This window comes from Aspergillus nidulans, chromosome V, assembly GCF_000011425.1.
Source record: "Aspergillus nidulans FGSC A4 chromosome V".
Classification (NCBI taxonomy): Eukaryota; Fungi; Ascomycota; class Eurotiomycetes; order Eurotiales; family Aspergillaceae; genus Aspergillus; species Aspergillus nidulans.
In genome coordinates this window covers 2,617,663-2,633,875 of record NC_066261.1, presented here as the reverse complement: position 1 = coordinate 2,633,875, position 16,213 = coordinate 2,617,663, and the positions used below count along the sequence as shown (strand labels likewise).

The 16,213-nt window shown below is 51.7% G+C and overlaps 8 protein-coding genes across 8 annotated transcripts, besides 1 other annotated feature; 5 read left to right on the top strand and 3 right to left on the bottom strand.

Annotated features, from left to right (window-relative positions):
- Nucleotides 1–16,213: part of a sequence feature (contig 1.94 1501..523724(-1)) that runs on past both edges of the window.
- ANIA_05412 (Zn(II)2Cys6 transcription factor) lies at nt 181–1,793 on the top strand (the record flags this gene model as incomplete). Its single annotated transcript, XM_657924.1, has 3 exons — nt 181–493; nt 559–1,051; nt 1,106–1,793. 3 exons carry the CDS (start codon nt 181–183, stop codon nt 1,791–1,793), a joined length of 1,494 nt encoding a protein of 497 aa, XP_663016.1.
- ANIA_05413 (uncharacterized protein) lies at nt 2,123–4,348 on the bottom strand (the record flags this gene model as incomplete). The annotated part of the gene is made up of 1 exon (XM_657925.1): nt 2,123–4,348. One exon carries the CDS (start codon nt 4,346–4,348, stop codon nt 2,123–2,125), a length of 2,226 nt encoding a protein of 741 aa, XP_663017.1.
- On the top strand, nt 5,275–6,492 carry ANIA_05414 (uncharacterized protein; the record flags this gene model as incomplete). The annotated part of the gene is made up of 1 exon (XM_657926.1): nt 5,275–6,492. One exon carries the CDS (start codon nt 5,275–5,277, stop codon nt 6,490–6,492), a length of 1,218 nt encoding a protein of 405 aa, XP_663018.1.
- Nucleotides 7,220–8,719, bottom strand: ANIA_05415 (uncharacterized protein; the record flags this gene model as incomplete). Its single annotated transcript, XM_657927.1, has 3 exons — nt 7,220–7,418; nt 7,497–7,897; nt 7,940–8,719. The coding sequence occupies 3 exons, from the start codon at nt 8,717–8,719 to the stop codon at nt 7,220–7,222; spliced, it is 1,380 nt and encodes a 459-aa protein (XP_663019.1).
- ANIA_05416 (protein llmD) lies at nt 9,713–10,841 on the top strand (the record flags this gene model as incomplete). Its single annotated transcript, XM_657928.1, has 5 exons — nt 9,713–9,764; nt 9,812–9,976; nt 10,108–10,145; nt 10,184–10,600; nt 10,671–10,841. 5 exons carry the CDS (start codon nt 9,713–9,715, stop codon nt 10,839–10,841), a joined length of 843 nt encoding a protein of 280 aa, XP_663020.1.
- ANIA_05417 (FAD-dependent oxidoreductase) lies at nt 11,320–13,244 on the bottom strand (the record flags this gene model as incomplete). Its single annotated transcript, XM_657929.1, has 3 exons — nt 11,320–12,285; nt 12,362–12,879; nt 12,956–13,244. The coding sequence occupies 3 exons, from the start codon at nt 13,242–13,244 to the stop codon at nt 11,320–11,322; spliced, it is 1,773 nt and encodes a 590-aa protein (XP_663021.1).
- On the top strand, nt 14,285–14,517 carry ANIA_11478 (uncharacterized protein; the record flags this gene model as incomplete). The annotated part of the gene is made up of 2 exons (XM_050612335.1): nt 14,285–14,301; nt 14,337–14,517. The coding sequence occupies 2 exons, from the start codon at nt 14,285–14,287 to the stop codon at nt 14,515–14,517; spliced, it is 198 nt and encodes a 65-aa protein (XP_050468269.1).
- Nucleotides 15,301–16,081, top strand: ANIA_05418 (uncharacterized protein; the record flags this gene model as incomplete). Its single annotated transcript, XM_657930.1, has 2 exons — nt 15,301–15,388; nt 15,561–16,081. 2 exons carry the CDS (start codon nt 15,301–15,303, stop codon nt 16,079–16,081), a joined length of 609 nt encoding a protein of 202 aa, XP_663022.1.

Here is a 16,213-nt window from a genome sequence, read left to right as displayed (position 1 = left end):
AGGACAAGGAGCAACATGCCGCTCTCAGACAATGGCGGCATAGGCTGGACGTGGAGGATCGATAGTCCGAGCCGGAAACGTTCTTCTGCCATTCCTCTGTTCCTTTCATCCGCTCTCTCATTCATCACTTACCTGCCACCCGATTTGTTGCATAAACAATCATCTTAAGCAGCTCCCCACATGCGTGAAGCTTGTTGGACATGCCGTAATCGCACCATTCAATGCGATCAGTCCTGCTTCCCCTGTCTGAAATGCAAAAAGGCAGGGCTGGAGTGCCGAGACAAAAAGCCCTTGCGATGGGTCCAAGGCGTGGCGATCCGGGGGCGAATGCGGGGATATATGTACAAGGAGACACCTACAAATCATGATGCCATACTGCCGACATACCTCAGATCCAAGCGGGTCAGAAGAGGAGGCCACCAGCTTCAGCTTACGCTGCAGGACCCACGCATGCAGAACCTGGATCTATCGTCGAGATACTACATTGACTACTGTGAGTGTACTGGGAATCTGCTCGATTGGCGAGATGTCTATGCTAATACAACTGACCCGGCCCAGACAGCCAGCGTATTTGCAGACTGTATATCCTGCACGACAGCGACAGCAACCCGTTTCGCGGCTTGCTTGCTTACGCGCTTGAGGATGCTCCCTTGCGAAAAAGTGTCATTGCTCTTGCAGCGCGGCATACTGCGAATACGGGGTACTCATTTGACCAGTCTGACAAAAACGACGTGGTGGTTCCCACTCCACAGTTGACGTATGCTACTCTGGATGCGCTCCGTTTCAAAACGCAGGCTATCACGGCCTTGCGAGAGAGACTGACTCGTCAGCATCTGGAGTTTGTTAAGACAGACACGACGATTGCCAGCATCTTACTTCTCATCTTCCTTGAGCTTCTCGAGTCAGGACTGGATGGGTGGGATGTCCATCTGAAAGGAGCCAGAACTTTGGTCCGCCTTTATCAGTCCCTTAGAGGAAAGACTTACGGTAACTGCGGCTCTGGAGATATGGAGCAAGAAATAAGCACGTTTATTACCAGACAATTTTCCTTGTGCGTCTGCCTGAGTGAATTGAACAGGTGACTTACTGACAAGACCGGCAACAGAATCGAAACCCTCGGCGCCTCGCTCTCGCACTTTAACCCTATATCTGAAGATTTTTGCTCTACAAGCTATATACTCAACCCAGGAAAAGAGTCTATTGTTCGAAGCTTCCTTGGGTGTCCAGAATTTATCCTAAGGTCTATCCAGTTCTTCTCAAGCCAAAGACAGCTTGCTGCGGAGTCGCCGCACTACACAGCACACATGCAGGACACCCTTGCGATGCTTGAGGTAACCGGAAATTTCAATTCTCTAGAATGGGCCTCGAGGCTCCAACATCAGCAATCAAGCCCGGCTTCTCCATATACAGCAGAAATGGAAAATTTATATATGCTGGGCGAGGCGTATAAGATAGCTGCTTTGCTATACGGCAGACAAGTACTTGGACCAGAGTTGGCAACTGCAGAGAGTAATGGACTGGTCTTGCAGCTTCTGGGTCTGATTGACGCCCTCAAAACCCAAGATTCGCTGTTCAAGTGCCTCCTCTGGCCGACTTTCATTGCTGGCCTTCACTGCCTGGAGCGAGACCAGCAGGGACTTGTGCATGATTGTTTGAAAAGGATCTGGGAACTGACGGCTTGCCTAAATGTCATCAGTGCCTCTAACATCCTGAAAGATTGCTGGGATCGGACCAGGTTCTCAGAAACCCAGTTTCGTTGTGTTGGGTTGGATCGCCGCTGGCTTTTGATATGAGGCGCATTGCCGCTCTCCTACGCCTTACAGTACTTTATGGATAGTCTCATGATTGAGAAGTGTCTCTCAAGCTCGAGTCCGGTCATGCTGATATGAAAATACAGCATTGACGACTTCAGGGAGTAGAAGCGCGCTCGAGGCAGCAGTGATGAACCACCTTGGTTGCTGTGGTCCTGCCTCTTTCGAAGCCCCTAAATGCCCCAGCTAGGTATTTTTGTGAGAAATTCTCATCCTCAGCTATCTGGTTTACGGGGTTTGATCGGGCGGCTTTACTCTGTAAAGGAGAATCTCTCATGCTTCTATGTAAACATATCATATCACGACAACCATCACGAGTATTGACTATCAAACTGTACTCTCGTCGCGATTGCTCTCTCCGCCAACCCCGTACCGAGATCTGAAGCCGGAACCAGCCTTTCCGTAGAGCTCGGCAAAGGCCAATTATTCTCGCTTATTGATCCGACCTGCTCAGTGTAGATATGGGGTCGCGGCCATGTCGCCGGGTGGAATAACCGGCTCTTGCGCAAGCGACGCAGTTCGTTTCCAGGTTCTCTAAAGCTGCGCTTACTATCTTCAAGAGCAGAATCTGAGACCGACGAGTCATCAAAGAGCAACTCAATACGTTCGGCATCGTCATTGTCCACGCTAGAGTCCGGGCATCTTATGACTCGGATCTTCGCTACCTTCGCATAAGTCTTCAAGCGCTGAATACCGCCCCCGGTATTAGGCAAGACCGAGAATGCGGGCCGGGAGTTCTGCGAGAGCGCAATGAGTTCTCCGACTGTGCTCCAGCTCCCGGATGTGTGTCTTTGCACGATGATGTAGATAGTATGCGCCGTTGCCATGAACATATGAATTAGGAGTACGGACATGGCGAGGTATGTAGCTAGGGAACTCTGCAATGAAAAACCGCTGATTTTCATCTCTGCTTTGAGTGTGATATACCTGTCTGGGTTGGTTGATGGGGCCTGCATAGCTGGTCTGTTTTCAAGAATTAAAGAAGTGAACTCTGGAAGGGGGGTATAGTTCGTTATGGACCAGTCTGACAAGGATCTAGTGGTGTTGAATACGCGATGACTTCCTGTTCGGCTCAGACCGTCCAGGATAACACTACAGATGATGGCTTCGACCAGCGAGACGCGTTCCCAGGCTGCGTTGTCCCTTGAAAGCCATGATTCCGGACTTGTTGCTACGCCGGCAGCGTGGAAGATGCTTTCGATTGTGGAAGGGTACCAGGAACTGTCCTCTAGGGCTGTTGCAGCGGCCGGCGGTGTCAACAGTTCAAGCCAATCGTCGCCGAGTGCAACGCGGCCATTTGTTCGCTCAGTGGAGGCAGGGTTGTATGCAGGGGTCCGGTCGCCGAAAAGGATATTCCACGGGTACCAGCCTGTCCAGAAGGTGTATTTGTCTGTGTAAACTGTGGCTGGAACCCAGCCCGCCTGGACTGTACAACCGATCACAGCTCTGGATGACTCGCCCGTCCATCTTGACGACCATGGCGACTCGAAGAGTCCTCCTATACTGGCGGCTCCAAAGTCGGCAGGGAGGTGAACCCATTGGAACCGCAGGTGGTCAGCGCGAGTTTTGTTCAGGGTTTCTACCTCAAGTGGCAGAGCATCGCCGAAGTCGAACCGGCCGTGGACAACTGGGAATACTACGACTGTGTCTGAAGCGCGTAGTTGCTGGGGTTCTCCACACCGGACGACTGTAATGGCATTCTTGAAGGTAGCCAAGGCAGTCCGGTCATCGACTTGGTTATCTGTGAGGCCTTTCTCTTCTTGAAGGGCGTTCCACCAGTCTTCTGCTAGCTTTTGTAATATCACCGTTGTAGCTGCGTGTGGCTGGGTTAACGTGGTCTTCCCATTAGGCTCTTGCTGGATATCGCCAAGGGCGTAAAGAGGGGGAATCAGTGATAAAGGACTCGAAATAGGCCAGTAGAATCTCGATCCCGAGAGTTCCTTCGCGTAGGAGCGGACGCCCTGGGTTTGAAATGTGCTGCTATTCATGGTTCCCCAGTGAGCTAGTAGAGATCCGTATCCCCCGCCAGGGCAGATTGCTCGCTCTGCGGAGGTTTCCTGTGTGCAGAGTGCCTGGAGCTCTGATATGTCTTCAGATAGGTCATCCGGCCAGAACTGGTCGTCTGTGCCGTTCAGGTAGAAGGGAGTCCCGCCTGCGCTCCAGTCTTGAGATTTCGGAACGAGTAGCGTTGCACTTGCAGGTCCAGCTAGGGCAGCTACTACTCCTGCGACGAGTATAAGAGCTATCAGAGCAATCTTGCGGGTCTTGCTTCCGGCAGCCACATATCTCAAGCTCCCGCGAAACTCCTGGGAGATGAAATACTCAACATGATTAAAGGCTAGCCCGGAGCCCAGAAGACCCAAAGGCAGCCCTTCTCCAAAGAGAAGTTCATGGCGGATATATTGCAGGACGATCACGGCTAGGCTGGCAACGATCGCCATCTCGTGGGCTTTGGCACAGAGTTGGAAGAGCATCAGATTGATTGTCTCAGATTTGAAAGGGGACATTAGGTCTGCGCCGAGATATGCACCCTTCATGCTGTATGCTATTACGATGCTTGAGACTAGAATCGGTAAAAGATGGACTGCGCAAGATCTGAGTGCTGCCAATATAGATCGGGTTATGACGACTTTTGGGGGCTCTTCATGATCAGAGCAGGTGCTCGCAATGGAGGAAGTCTCCATGGATATGTGCTTGCCAGAGACATTCCAGAAGGGTAGTCGCATGCTTTATGGTAAAATTGCTTGTACTAAGTCCTGACGCTGCTGTATCAAAGAGGCTGAGCTTCACTCGGACGCCGGGGACGCTGGGGTAAACATGGAGCGTAGGGGAGCAGATGGGGCTAAATAAGAGTCGGCCATCTCAGGGGAAAGACGTTATATCTAGCTGAGACCCTGGGCGGCTAAAAGTACCTTGCTTCCATTGGCACTATGAAGCCAGTTCATAAGACGACTTATCGAACGTGGACAAATAGCAGGGGTGGGTCAAGAGGAGAACCTCCCGCGCTTCGAGATCATGAGTAATCCAAATCTGCGCGCCGTTCCTGCTGGCAGTTATATTTGTCTGGGTAAAAACGGGTTTCCCAGCATTGGATGGCCTAGCATCAATTGAAGTGATGCACTCGCTGGTAGTCTGAGGGCAGGCGCTTAGGGCTGGAAATTGATTGGACAGCACATAGGTCAGGCACGCTAATCCAAAAATGGAGGCGGCCAAGGATCTCGGCCTCAGTTGTGTGAAGTGTCGTCGGCAACTCCTGAATCTACCACTTCTTTCCCTCACCCGCTTCCACCATCGACTTTCCGCCATATTATCGTGGTTTAGTATCGGCAGTCCATTTAATATCGCGCATATGTCCTGAACTGCATATATCGCCCACTGAAGCCGCTACCAGCGCTCTCAACGTTCGCGTTCAAGACCGACGATCGGGCGGCACTATCCGTCCACGGCGGTGGACACGCCAGGAATGACTGACGTCTCGCGCTATCTTCACTTTGGCCGATTCTCTCTGTCCGCGACTGGGGTCATCGTTCTCAGCTACTTCGTCCTCTACGTCCTTTCCCTCCGGTACTACCATGGCGTTAGCTATCGTGATCCGACCTCGTATTTTTTCGACGCCGACCGCGCCTACGAGCGACATTATTCGGCGAAACGAGTTGCGGAGGCGGAATCATTTCTGAGCGCGGCTGGCGATGTAGCGCCTCCTTCAAGGGTACCGGGCCAGCAGCCGTCCTTGTGTATGGGCATTGTGTCGGTCAAGCGGAGGGGAGATCAGTACGTTGGCTTGACGGTGGCGTCGCTCCTGGATGGACTGAATGAGTGGGAGAGGAGCAAGATCCTTCTGTACCTCCGTATCGGGAATACGGACCCAAAAGTCCACCCTATATATTCGGAGAAATGGGTAGAAACGCTGCCCGATCGGCTGTTGACGTACTCGCCAGACGACCCCGATTTTGAACAACTCAAAGAATGGGAGGAGGGGGGATGGTATCGGAACAAGACGATCTACGACTTTACGACGCTGATGAAAGAATGTTATGAAAGCGGCGCCAGTTACGTCGCAATGCTTGAAGACGATACCCTGGCAGTCAAGGGCTGGTTCCCATCTGCCATGCGTGCCCTTGATACAGTCCAGTCGCGGACTGCGGGCCGAGACTGGATCTACTTGCGTCTCTTTTATATAGATGGCCTGCTAGGCTGGAACGGCGAAGAGTGGCCGAAATATCTAACCTGGTCGTTCATTGTCTGGGCGTCCATTACTGGAGCCATGGTCGCTTCTAAGAGAGCGTTTAAAACAGAGCTCAGGTCCATCCCGATGAGCGCTATCTGGCTCACATCGACCGTATTTATCCCGGCCGCCATCGTCCTCCATTTCCTGGCCGGCCGGCAGACAATGTGGCCCATACCGCCCGGTGTCCACGAGATGAATAAGTACGGCTGTTGTTCGCAGGGCCTTGTTTTCCCGCGGGCTATCATACCGCCGTTTCTCGAGCACACGGACCTAACGACGGACTGGTTGGTTGACATGATGGTTGAGAAGATTGCAGATAGCCAGGGGTGGAGCCGGTGGGCTGTTGTTCCTCCACTGTTGCAGCACATTGGGGCCACGAGCTCCAAGGGATACGGATTCGATAACTCGGCCAGTACGATCTGGAATTTTCGGTTTGAGGAGTATGATGTTTAGTAGTACACATACCTTGGAATATACTCTCGACAATCCAGTTTCCGTCAGTACTAGGCACACAATCAACAATGCGTTGGGGTTATGGTACCCCTGCCCTTGTAGTGGTTGATGCATATATTGAATAGCGTCTGAAGGAGTATGATGGTGGCAGGAATGACCCTGCAGAGCATTTTTAAGGTATACTAGATGTCTCGAGATCCGCTACAGAATCCACTTAACAGACATCAAGGCGGCTTCAAACCCCTCATCCTACGTAAGGCACGCAGTCGCCAGGGACTTTTACCTGCTGGCCATCTCGATTAGGTTATGTTCCTGCAAGGCAGTGATGGGAAATTTCATACGTTCCTGTTACCTGGAATGTCGAAACCGGGCAGACTCCATAATGTCTAGACGTGTCTGGAGAGAGGAACCCACTCCGTCTAGACTCCGTCGAGACTCCTTAAAACCGCTTAACTGCAAGGATAGAGTAGCATCTTCCTTGGATTTCAATGATACCGCAGGCTGGATGAACTAGTAGTGAGGAACTAGTAGTAAGCTGTGAACTGCGTTGTACCAAATGACCTCGTCGCACCTCTAGACATGGGAATTCGTCTTCTTCTAAGTAGGCCTTGCATACCCCTATTGCACTTGTGAATATCAAAGGATAGCTGAGCTTTCTATGCGTATCAGAGACACAATAGCTTACGGAAGACATGTGTATTGTTCCAGCAAAGATACAAACTTCTATCTACATATCCACGAGCGACTCATCAAACTTCGATTCCGGCTCATCGAAGACAAACTCGAGGATGGACATGACACTGCCCTCCGGTTTCGAAACCGACCGCAGCTTCAGCCGACTGTCGGCGTCTGCACAGAGCTTGACCCAGTCTGCTAGCGGTCGTTCCCTTGCGTTGAAGGTGGTCAACATCTCGAGGTCCATTATCCTATACAGTACAAGACAATGTCAGCATTGAACCAGCCCTACAAAGATTTAAAAGCTCCGTTCATCAGCGATCACCTACCGCGCAATCCTCTCCTCCCCCTTTGGCAACGTATTAACCTCCGGATAAACACCGTCATTGATGATAAGCCGCGCGCCCTGTCGCATGGCCGGTATAAGATTCTTGACGATATCTATGGCAGTAGAGTCGGGATGGTCGTGCAGGATAAATCGAAGCAGGTAAATATCCGCTTCCTCCGGCTGCGACGTGAAGAAGTCGTGCTCTTTGAAGGTGATTCGAGAGCTCAGAGACTCAGGAAGAGACGCTCGACCTTGGTCAACGACCCCGGCTAAATCCTGCACGAGAAACGTTGCCTCTGGAGCCTTTTTGGCTATAGCGATGCACGCGTGCCCTGTTGAGCCGCCGACCTGGATATCCACGTAAGCATCAGCCCTAAAAGCGAGAATACCTAAGCCTTGTTGCTAATAAACGCAAGGAATAGCAACCTAAGGAGGAAAACATACATCGACCACCTTGGCTTTCCCGATCTGATCCCACCCGTACCCGTCCACGAGATGATGTATGCCATATCCCTCCGTGCTCGTCATCTCGACCATCGTGTTAGCAAACCTCCTCTCCCGCTCCTGGTCCTCTGCCATATGCTCGAACATCGGCTTCGCGGTGCCAAAGGCAACATTATACCCGGTCTCCGTGGGGCTGCGACTAGCCCCGAATCTCTCCTGCGCCTCGACGACCTTTGCGCTGGCAGGGAACGTCTCCTCGGTCGTATACCCGACCCAGTCGTTCAACGCACGACTGGTTACCAGTAGCGCCGACGACGCGGTATGCGCGACCATCCCCGGTTCGGGCTCAATGAAGAGCCGGTTTGTCATTGCATGGCGCAGCATGCGCTTCAGGTGGTCCTCGTCGACGCCCGTCTTGGCCGCGACGTCGGCGTAGCTGACGGCGCGGTCTAGAGGGATTGCCGGCGCGATCTTGAAGTGGTAGATCCAGCGCAGGCTGGACATGTCATGGTAGCGGCATGCGAGCCAGCGGAGATGCTCAGCGGGACCAGTGAGCAGGTCGATGAGGGACTGCGCCGCCTCAATGAGAGACTGGCGGGCATGCTGGACATTTGCAGGGGCCGCGGGGAAGGCGGCCGGTGCATCAGGAGCGAAAGAGGGGGTGGGATGATTGTTGGATAGCAGAAAGGTGTCGATTAGAGAGGCGCAGGAGGAGATTTGGGATGCGAGCGCGGTCAGACTCAAATTCGGCGAATTGGTTTCATTATCCCTGTTCGCCATGGTGCCTGCAATTGAACGTAATGTATGTGTAACCTAGTACTTGCTTATTCTTTGTCTATTTTTCCTTTTTTTCTATTCCCCTTTTGGTCTGCTGTGGACTATGGGGGAGCTTTAGGGCCCCGGCACTGCCAATCAGACTGCAGAAGAGGGCGATGGATGTAGAGGAACTGAAATAAGGTTTGAGAATCCTAGCACGCAGCAGAGCAGGGAGTTCAAGGGTCAAGCTCAACTTAAAACAAAAGACCAAAGCTCGCGCAAGCTGAGGAGCAGGCTTCAAAAGACTGTGGAGTGCCGCGAGGGTCGGGAGCCGAGGGGGGCCATGCGACCACTTCCACCCACTCTCCTCGGGGGAATCGGATATCAAGGCATGGATGGGGCCGCGTGATCCCCGCCATCATTGATACGCAGACAGGCAGGCCGAAGGATCTTCGTGGGACCCCTAAACCGCGTTGTTCCTAGTGAGACGGACTAATTCCCCTTTTCCAGCCGCGTTGAGTGTGGGCTCATTGGGCTAATGCAATCCCCACTGCCGCACCGGTTTTCAATGCCCCGATCTTCCGATCGATTCCTCTGTGGGCTGTCCCATGGCCTTTGAGAATCATCGAGACCTGGATCTCTTCAGACTGCGAGAATCCGTACACGCTCCCTCCTGGACTGGACAGGATGGCAGATCAACCGCCTGCAGGACAGTGCGCCACCGTCGCTGTGCCTGTGGATAACGATGTAAGGACTCCATATTCTCTGGAGAGCAGAGCAGTAGCGGCTCTTGGTACTAACTGGCAGGATAAAGTTTCCAGACGACGATGACACGTACAGCTCAGAAATGCAAGCCAAGCCCCTCTCCCATACCTCCCCCTACCTAGAGATAAGAAAGAAAAGAACGAAAGAAGAAAAGAACAAAAAACGAGAAAGAAAAGGTGTTGAGTATGACAAAGTCAGGACGCTAATAATGTCTTCAGTGAAAGCTATGCAACGTCTGTGAACTCGTCAGTGATGAACTACCACTGGCAGTATGGTCGACGCTATCATGCTTTTAAGGAGGGCAGTTAGTTCTATCTGAATTCGTCCTTGGATAGTTGACTGATGCATCAGGCTACAAATTCCCCAACGACGAGCGCGAGCAAGATCGTCTCGACATGCTGCATAACATGTTCAGGCTGGTTCTGGATGGCAAGCTTTTCCTGTCCCCCTTAAAAGACGGGCCGTTGCGTGTCCTAGATATCGGCACCGGGACGGGGATCTGGGCTATTGAGTTTGGTAAGTTGAGCTGACTTTGGATTCTTGGATAAGACACCTAACTCTATAACCAACTATCAGCGGACGAGTTTCCGTCGGCTCAAGAGGTAGTGCTTCATCCCATTATGAAGGGTAAAGACTAAATTTTGTAGGTCACGGGCAACGACCTGAGTCCTATACAACCGCCGTGGTCCGTTCCCCATCGGCCTGACCTACACCCTTATCTAGTCTGGACCGTCTGCTGAGCTATCTAGGGTCCCACCCAACGTTGTATTTGAGGTGGACGACGTCGAATCCGAGTGGCCACCCCGGCCCCCCTTCGACTTCATTCATTCGCGGTACATGTGCGGGTCAATTGAGGACTGGCCCAGGCTCGCACAGCAAGCTTACAGTCAGCTCAAGCCCGGCGGCTGGATCGAGTTCCAGGATTTCTATCTGGTGAATTACTCTGAGGATGGCTCCTTGAAGGAGGGAAACAACGTCAACCGATTCTATGAGCTCTTACGGGAGGCCCTGGATAAGATCAACCGCCCTGTCACAATCGGAAGGGAATTGGAGCGGATCGTGAAGGAGGCTGGGTTTGTAAATGTGCACCATGAGGTCTTCCAATTGCCGCTGGGCACGTGGCCGAGGGAGAGGAAGATGGTACGTCTCCCTCTAGAATGGACGGGTGCTTGTACCTGCGCTTGGGCTAACATAGTTTCGACGCTGTTAGAAAGAAATAGGGGCGTTGAATATGCTTCAGATGCTGGACGGTTTGGAAGCATTCAGTGCGGCCACGTTCACGAACATCCTGGGATGGACGATCGAGGAGGTCCAGGTATTTCTTGCGCTGGTGAGAAAAGATGCGAAAGATCGAGGAGTGCATATGATGCATGACTTGTGAGACTCATCCTGTCCCCTGCGCTATGAGTAGACGATAAGCTGATCCGATTTGACTAGTCATGTTGTCTATGCTCAGAAGCCGTTGTAATGTGAAGCCTACACCGTGAAGGTTATACATATGGGATACGTGGGCATCAGCTCAACTTTCATAATGATCAGGGATGGCGTAGGTGACTAAATTGACATATTTAACGCGTGGCTAAAATGGCTAGGATACAGACGAAACATAGCAAAGGCCTGACTATATAGACCTTGCTCTCTAGTTTGGTAAGCCCAGACAGTCAGTAATTCGTGCTTGAGTGTACGGCGTCTGGTATACATGTTGGATATGCCCGGTTCCAGACCCAGTAGACGAGATGCGTATGTGAACAGCAGAATAATCAAAGCAAAATCATCCGTCTTTCTTGTCATTAATCTCGTAAAGTGCTAGAGTGATTGCTCAGATCTGTGCCCACCAGCCACGTCTCCATCGACAAACCCTATCTAACCCGACATATCTGCTCCGCACCCCAATCTTCACTCCCAACCCCAGAATTAACGACAAACAGCCCGTCCCTGTCCCATTTCTGCTTGATTTGATACAGCCTTTCATAATTACTTCCCCAGAACGCCCTCTGAAACCCCGGCTCATCCGGATCAGCAGCATTGATATACGACCCCAATCTTGGCGTCTCGATCCTGCGCAGAGCCGGCAAGAGGCTATTGGCAAAGCGTTTCGTCGCAGAGCTAGTTGGCAAGATCCGACGAAGGCTGACCAGCATTCCAGCTTCCCGCCATGCTGGATTGAGGCCGCTGTCGATGACACCCTTGTTCTTTTTGACCTGACCGCCAGCAGACATGAAGAACTCAAGCTGGTCGCCGTTGACGTAGGCATGGCCTAAAGTAACATCTAGAATGCGAGACGGGCCGTTGCGGGAGAGAAGCAGCCTCTCAGACACCATGACAGACCCCTCAAGGCGTCCCGTTGCCGGAATCAATCGCGTCAGATTAAAGAACGTCGAGAGTCCAGGGAACGCGGTTAGAGTCGTCGTATACACGGGAGAGAACCCCAGGTCGTCAAGTGCGGCCATTAGAGGTCTCAGCCGCTGTCTAATGGAGTCTATATTCGTGGTATTTGGGAACAGGATCTCGGATAGGACTTGCACGGTTGTGCTATTCAGTGTGATGTCTGGAGTGACATAGCCGCTTGTTGCGTCGTCTGCCCGCCTCAGTGCTGGAAATATACCTACGATCTGTCTGGTAATGTCGAAGATGGCCTTCACTGAGTCGGGGTATCTTGGGTCCTGCCGCGAGATCTGGGCGTACAGGGAAAAGGCAATGCCTGGGACGTCGCCGAAGACGCGTATGGTGGTGTTGACTACGATTCCAAAGGTACCGCCGCCTCCGCCGCGGAGGGCCCAGAAGAGATCTGCATTTTGGAAGGCATTGGCGACAACGAGATCACCCTGTCGGTTTGCTTAGCTCTGATCGGCAGCAGAAAACGGTGGATTGGCGTCTGCGAAGGAGGCTCGAGTAACTCACCTCAGCCGTGACAACATTAAACTCCACCGCATTATCTGAGCCCATCCCATATAGGGGTCCAAGTAATGAAACTCCCCCGCCTTGTATAAAGCCCCCGACACTACCGACGGTATTGCACAGCCCCATAATGGAAGTGAATCCCTGGTCCAGCCCAACCTGCGCTACCTCCAGTGCGAGAACACCCGCCCCAAGAGTCGCCGCTTGTCCCACTGACGCACCAATCCCTTGTGGAATGAAGTCAGGCACCGGCTCAATTCTCTTGAGTCGGCTGGTGTTTATCTGCAAGGAACCCGGGCCGGAAGATTGTCCGAGTGCGTTATGGCCTGTGTTCCTGATAACAACGCGGAGATTTTGGTCCCTTGCAAAGCGAACGGCCGTTTGAATCTCTTCTGCTGATTCGGCCAACACAGTGTAGACGGGGATCCGGCCTTGGGTGCAGGGGGCTTCGCGGGGAGAGTTGAGGTCGCAGTCCAGCAGGGTTTGGCTCCTGCTCTCCCAGTTTGTTGATTGCAGTGCACCTAGGTAAAGATCCCTGTTAATCATTCGGGCAGAGCTATATAGTGGATGTAAGGGGCCAAGGAAAATGTACGATACCTGGTTGCGAAGCCCGCCACTGCGCATTGTAGGTGTTTTGCTGGGCCAAAGCGCATTCGGCCTCGTTGAACTCGTGGCCATGGCAGACGGCGCCGATGGGCCGAAGACTAATTAGGTGTCCATTGACACTCTGATTGAATGAACTCCAGGTCTGCGCGGATGGCCAACATGGATCGTTGGGCAGGCACCGGCACTTTCGATGGGAAGGGTCGGGTGCAGATGTAGTAGATTTGAACGAGATGGCCAGTAGCAACAAGGACAATATGACAGGGGGCCACGAGATGTGCATTGCTGCAAAAGAAGCAGATACAAATGATGATAAAGCGGTACTGACCTGTAGAATTCGGATCTATTCAAGCAGGTATCTTTCCAACTAGATTACTCTTCGGGCTCAGTACGGACTGTAGGACTCTACACATACATCCAACCCGTCAGCCCCAGCATTCAGGGCTAACATAAAGACTGAATTTCAATCTCGACTGATTACTCTGAATATAACATGTGAGTTCATCAGCCGATTGTCTTGAGTGCCCTTTTGTGGGTCAGTTCTTGGTAGAGCTCCTGAATGGACGCTGTCAGGGCTAGCATTTTCTTTGACCAGGATGAAAATCGGCAATGCTATCAGCAGTATAACGTTACAAATATCTCTGCTCGATATGAGCTTCCTGGGGACACTGTACGCATTTCGCGCTTTTGTAGCTGGTATCTGGTGCCCATGCTGTCTGATGATTAGTTTTCTAAAGTTAGTGGCGGGAACGTGGAAGACTGATATCGTGGGTATACCTCGAAATATGCATATGTGCAGGTATACTGAATGCAAAATATATTCCACTCCTTCTACCTCCGTGATGGCCGCGTGGTCCCCAGCCTACAGCTTACAAGGATTTATAGCGGATGTGAGAGAACGTGTTCAGTCATTTCTGCCATCAAAAGGTCAAACCACTGAGCTGACCTGGTCCTTGATAGGTCTATGAGATGCAGAAAATAAAAGCTCCTGGCGTAGGTTTACTGTATTACTCAGCTTGTGTCTCTAAAATATGCAATGAACATAAATGCCCAAATCCTCCGGTGGTGCGACCTTATCTTTTCTGGTGTGTTGGCAATGCAAGTAAGCTGACAGCATCTGGATGGCACACTTCCTATCCTACGCACCACTGAGAGCCAGATCTCGCCAGACATGGAATGCCCAAAGTGATATTTACGGCAGATTTTGCTAATAATGCTGGAAACTTGGACTCAGGAGAACCGAACCAAATGCGAATTTGGACATCTATGTATACCTTGCTCTCTAATATTGGCTACGTACTTAGATCAGTAAAGGACGTCAATATGTCTCTGAATCTTGAGTATGTGACAGGCAAGCCTTTCTTATTTTCTATAGGTCAGACCCACTGCACGGCGTCATGTCTTTGCGCATGGGGAAAAGCCAGCTGACGGCTCTCAGCCTCGATCCATTACGCCCACGACCTGGACCAGTATTTGAACCAATGATAAATGGCTATCTCCACTGTGGATTATACCTTCATGAACGTCTCCAGGCTGCCTTTTATGCAGGATCCTAGGTTAGGAACTGCCATCATTAAAGGCAATACGTGCTATGCGATAGACCCCCTTGACTGGACTGGGAATAGAGAGTAGTAGGGGAGTAGTAGGACTCAGATAAGCCCGGCTAGTCCTTCACCGCCGCTTCAACGGTATACAGCCCTTGAGGCACGTCTGGACGATACTCGTCTTACTACACCAATTAACAGCAGTGAATTTCACTGGCTCTGGGAGACGCACAGAGGGTAGGGGTTTCAGGGGAAACTGATGACGCCTGGCGTTGGGAGGAAGGGAAAGACAGAAGCCGACGTGCCCAGCAAATCACCCGGCGGCCGTGCTGGAGTCGATTTTGCTCTCCATGTCATCACAGGAATTTACACCAATATTTGCTAGATCTCCAGTCGTTACGGGGGAATAATGTTGATCACCTCGAATATGAGCGTTTGGCACAAGAAACGGTCCTGAAAATAGTGATATCAATAGCATTAAGAATAATTCTCAAGAATTCAGTCAGGGATCAAGCCAACGGGAAAGGCCGGGGGCTTTTGGACAGGGGTTATCGGACTCTGGCATTAAACTCGATTCGTCAAGGGACTGAATTTGAATCGAGTCCAGTTTAGACCCGACTGCATCATTTTAATTAATAGGCAGGGTGGAGCCCATGTCCAGCCCTAACTCATCTCCGGAGATGAAAATGCCTTGGCAAGTTTTTAAATGGACGCAGTGTCCGGGCCCTCTTCTCAGTTTACGTGAACCTATGTCCAGAAGAATAATCATTCTTGCAGACATAGAGGAAGTGCAGCATGAGTTTCACCATCGTCAACGGTCAAATCTACACCCCCGGCCTGGCAATAATTGATGCGCCGCAGCCGTATACACCACTTGGTGGAGGTATGCCTTCCCAGATAATGCCGAGGAAAACGGTCTCTAATGTCAAGGGAAACCCTAGATAATCTACATGTCGCAATTGATGTCTCCGGAAACGGCCGCCTTGCCCTCTCTGCAGACAAGGCGACGACAGAATTCCATAGCATAAGTATTTTCCTGACTTCGACCGAAATAGAACGCAACTTGACCATCTCAAACGGGACCAACCCATCGGATCCAGAGTCAGGTTACGTTGGACCAGTCCTCGACCTTGGACCAGGATCGACAGTCAAACACGTCAACTGGGTTTGGCCGAGGTGTTTTGTCGGCTCTGGAGATGGAGACGAGGATGAAGATGACGGGGACTGGAGAGGGGAGTGGAATGTCACTCTGCATCAAGCGTTTCTATGGGAAGGAGAAGAGTACTATACCATTTTTGAGCTGCCCATTTCGGTGACAAATGGGATTCAAGAGGACAGGACGAGGGTGGCGTGTGAGGACTTGGAGAATGCGTTTGAGAAGGAGAGTCTGGGGGTGGATGGCGGACTGACAGCCGGGGAGCCTTGGGATGTGGAGGATGGAATTGACAATAACAGTGAGAAAGAGAATGAAAATGGAGACGGGACAAATGCAGCAGTTGGATTGAGGGCAGGGGGCGGACTACAGTTCTGGGGTAGAGCGGCTCTGCTTGCCCTGGTGGTTGGGATGGTGTTGTAGATTTCTTCCCATGCTCTATCTTTAGACCTTGTATACCCAGTTTCTGTTCATTCCCTAGTCCTAATAGGTGACGCATTCCTTTCCTTGAGAGAAAGCTACTCTATCAAAGAACCTCAATCACCCTCTCTCCTG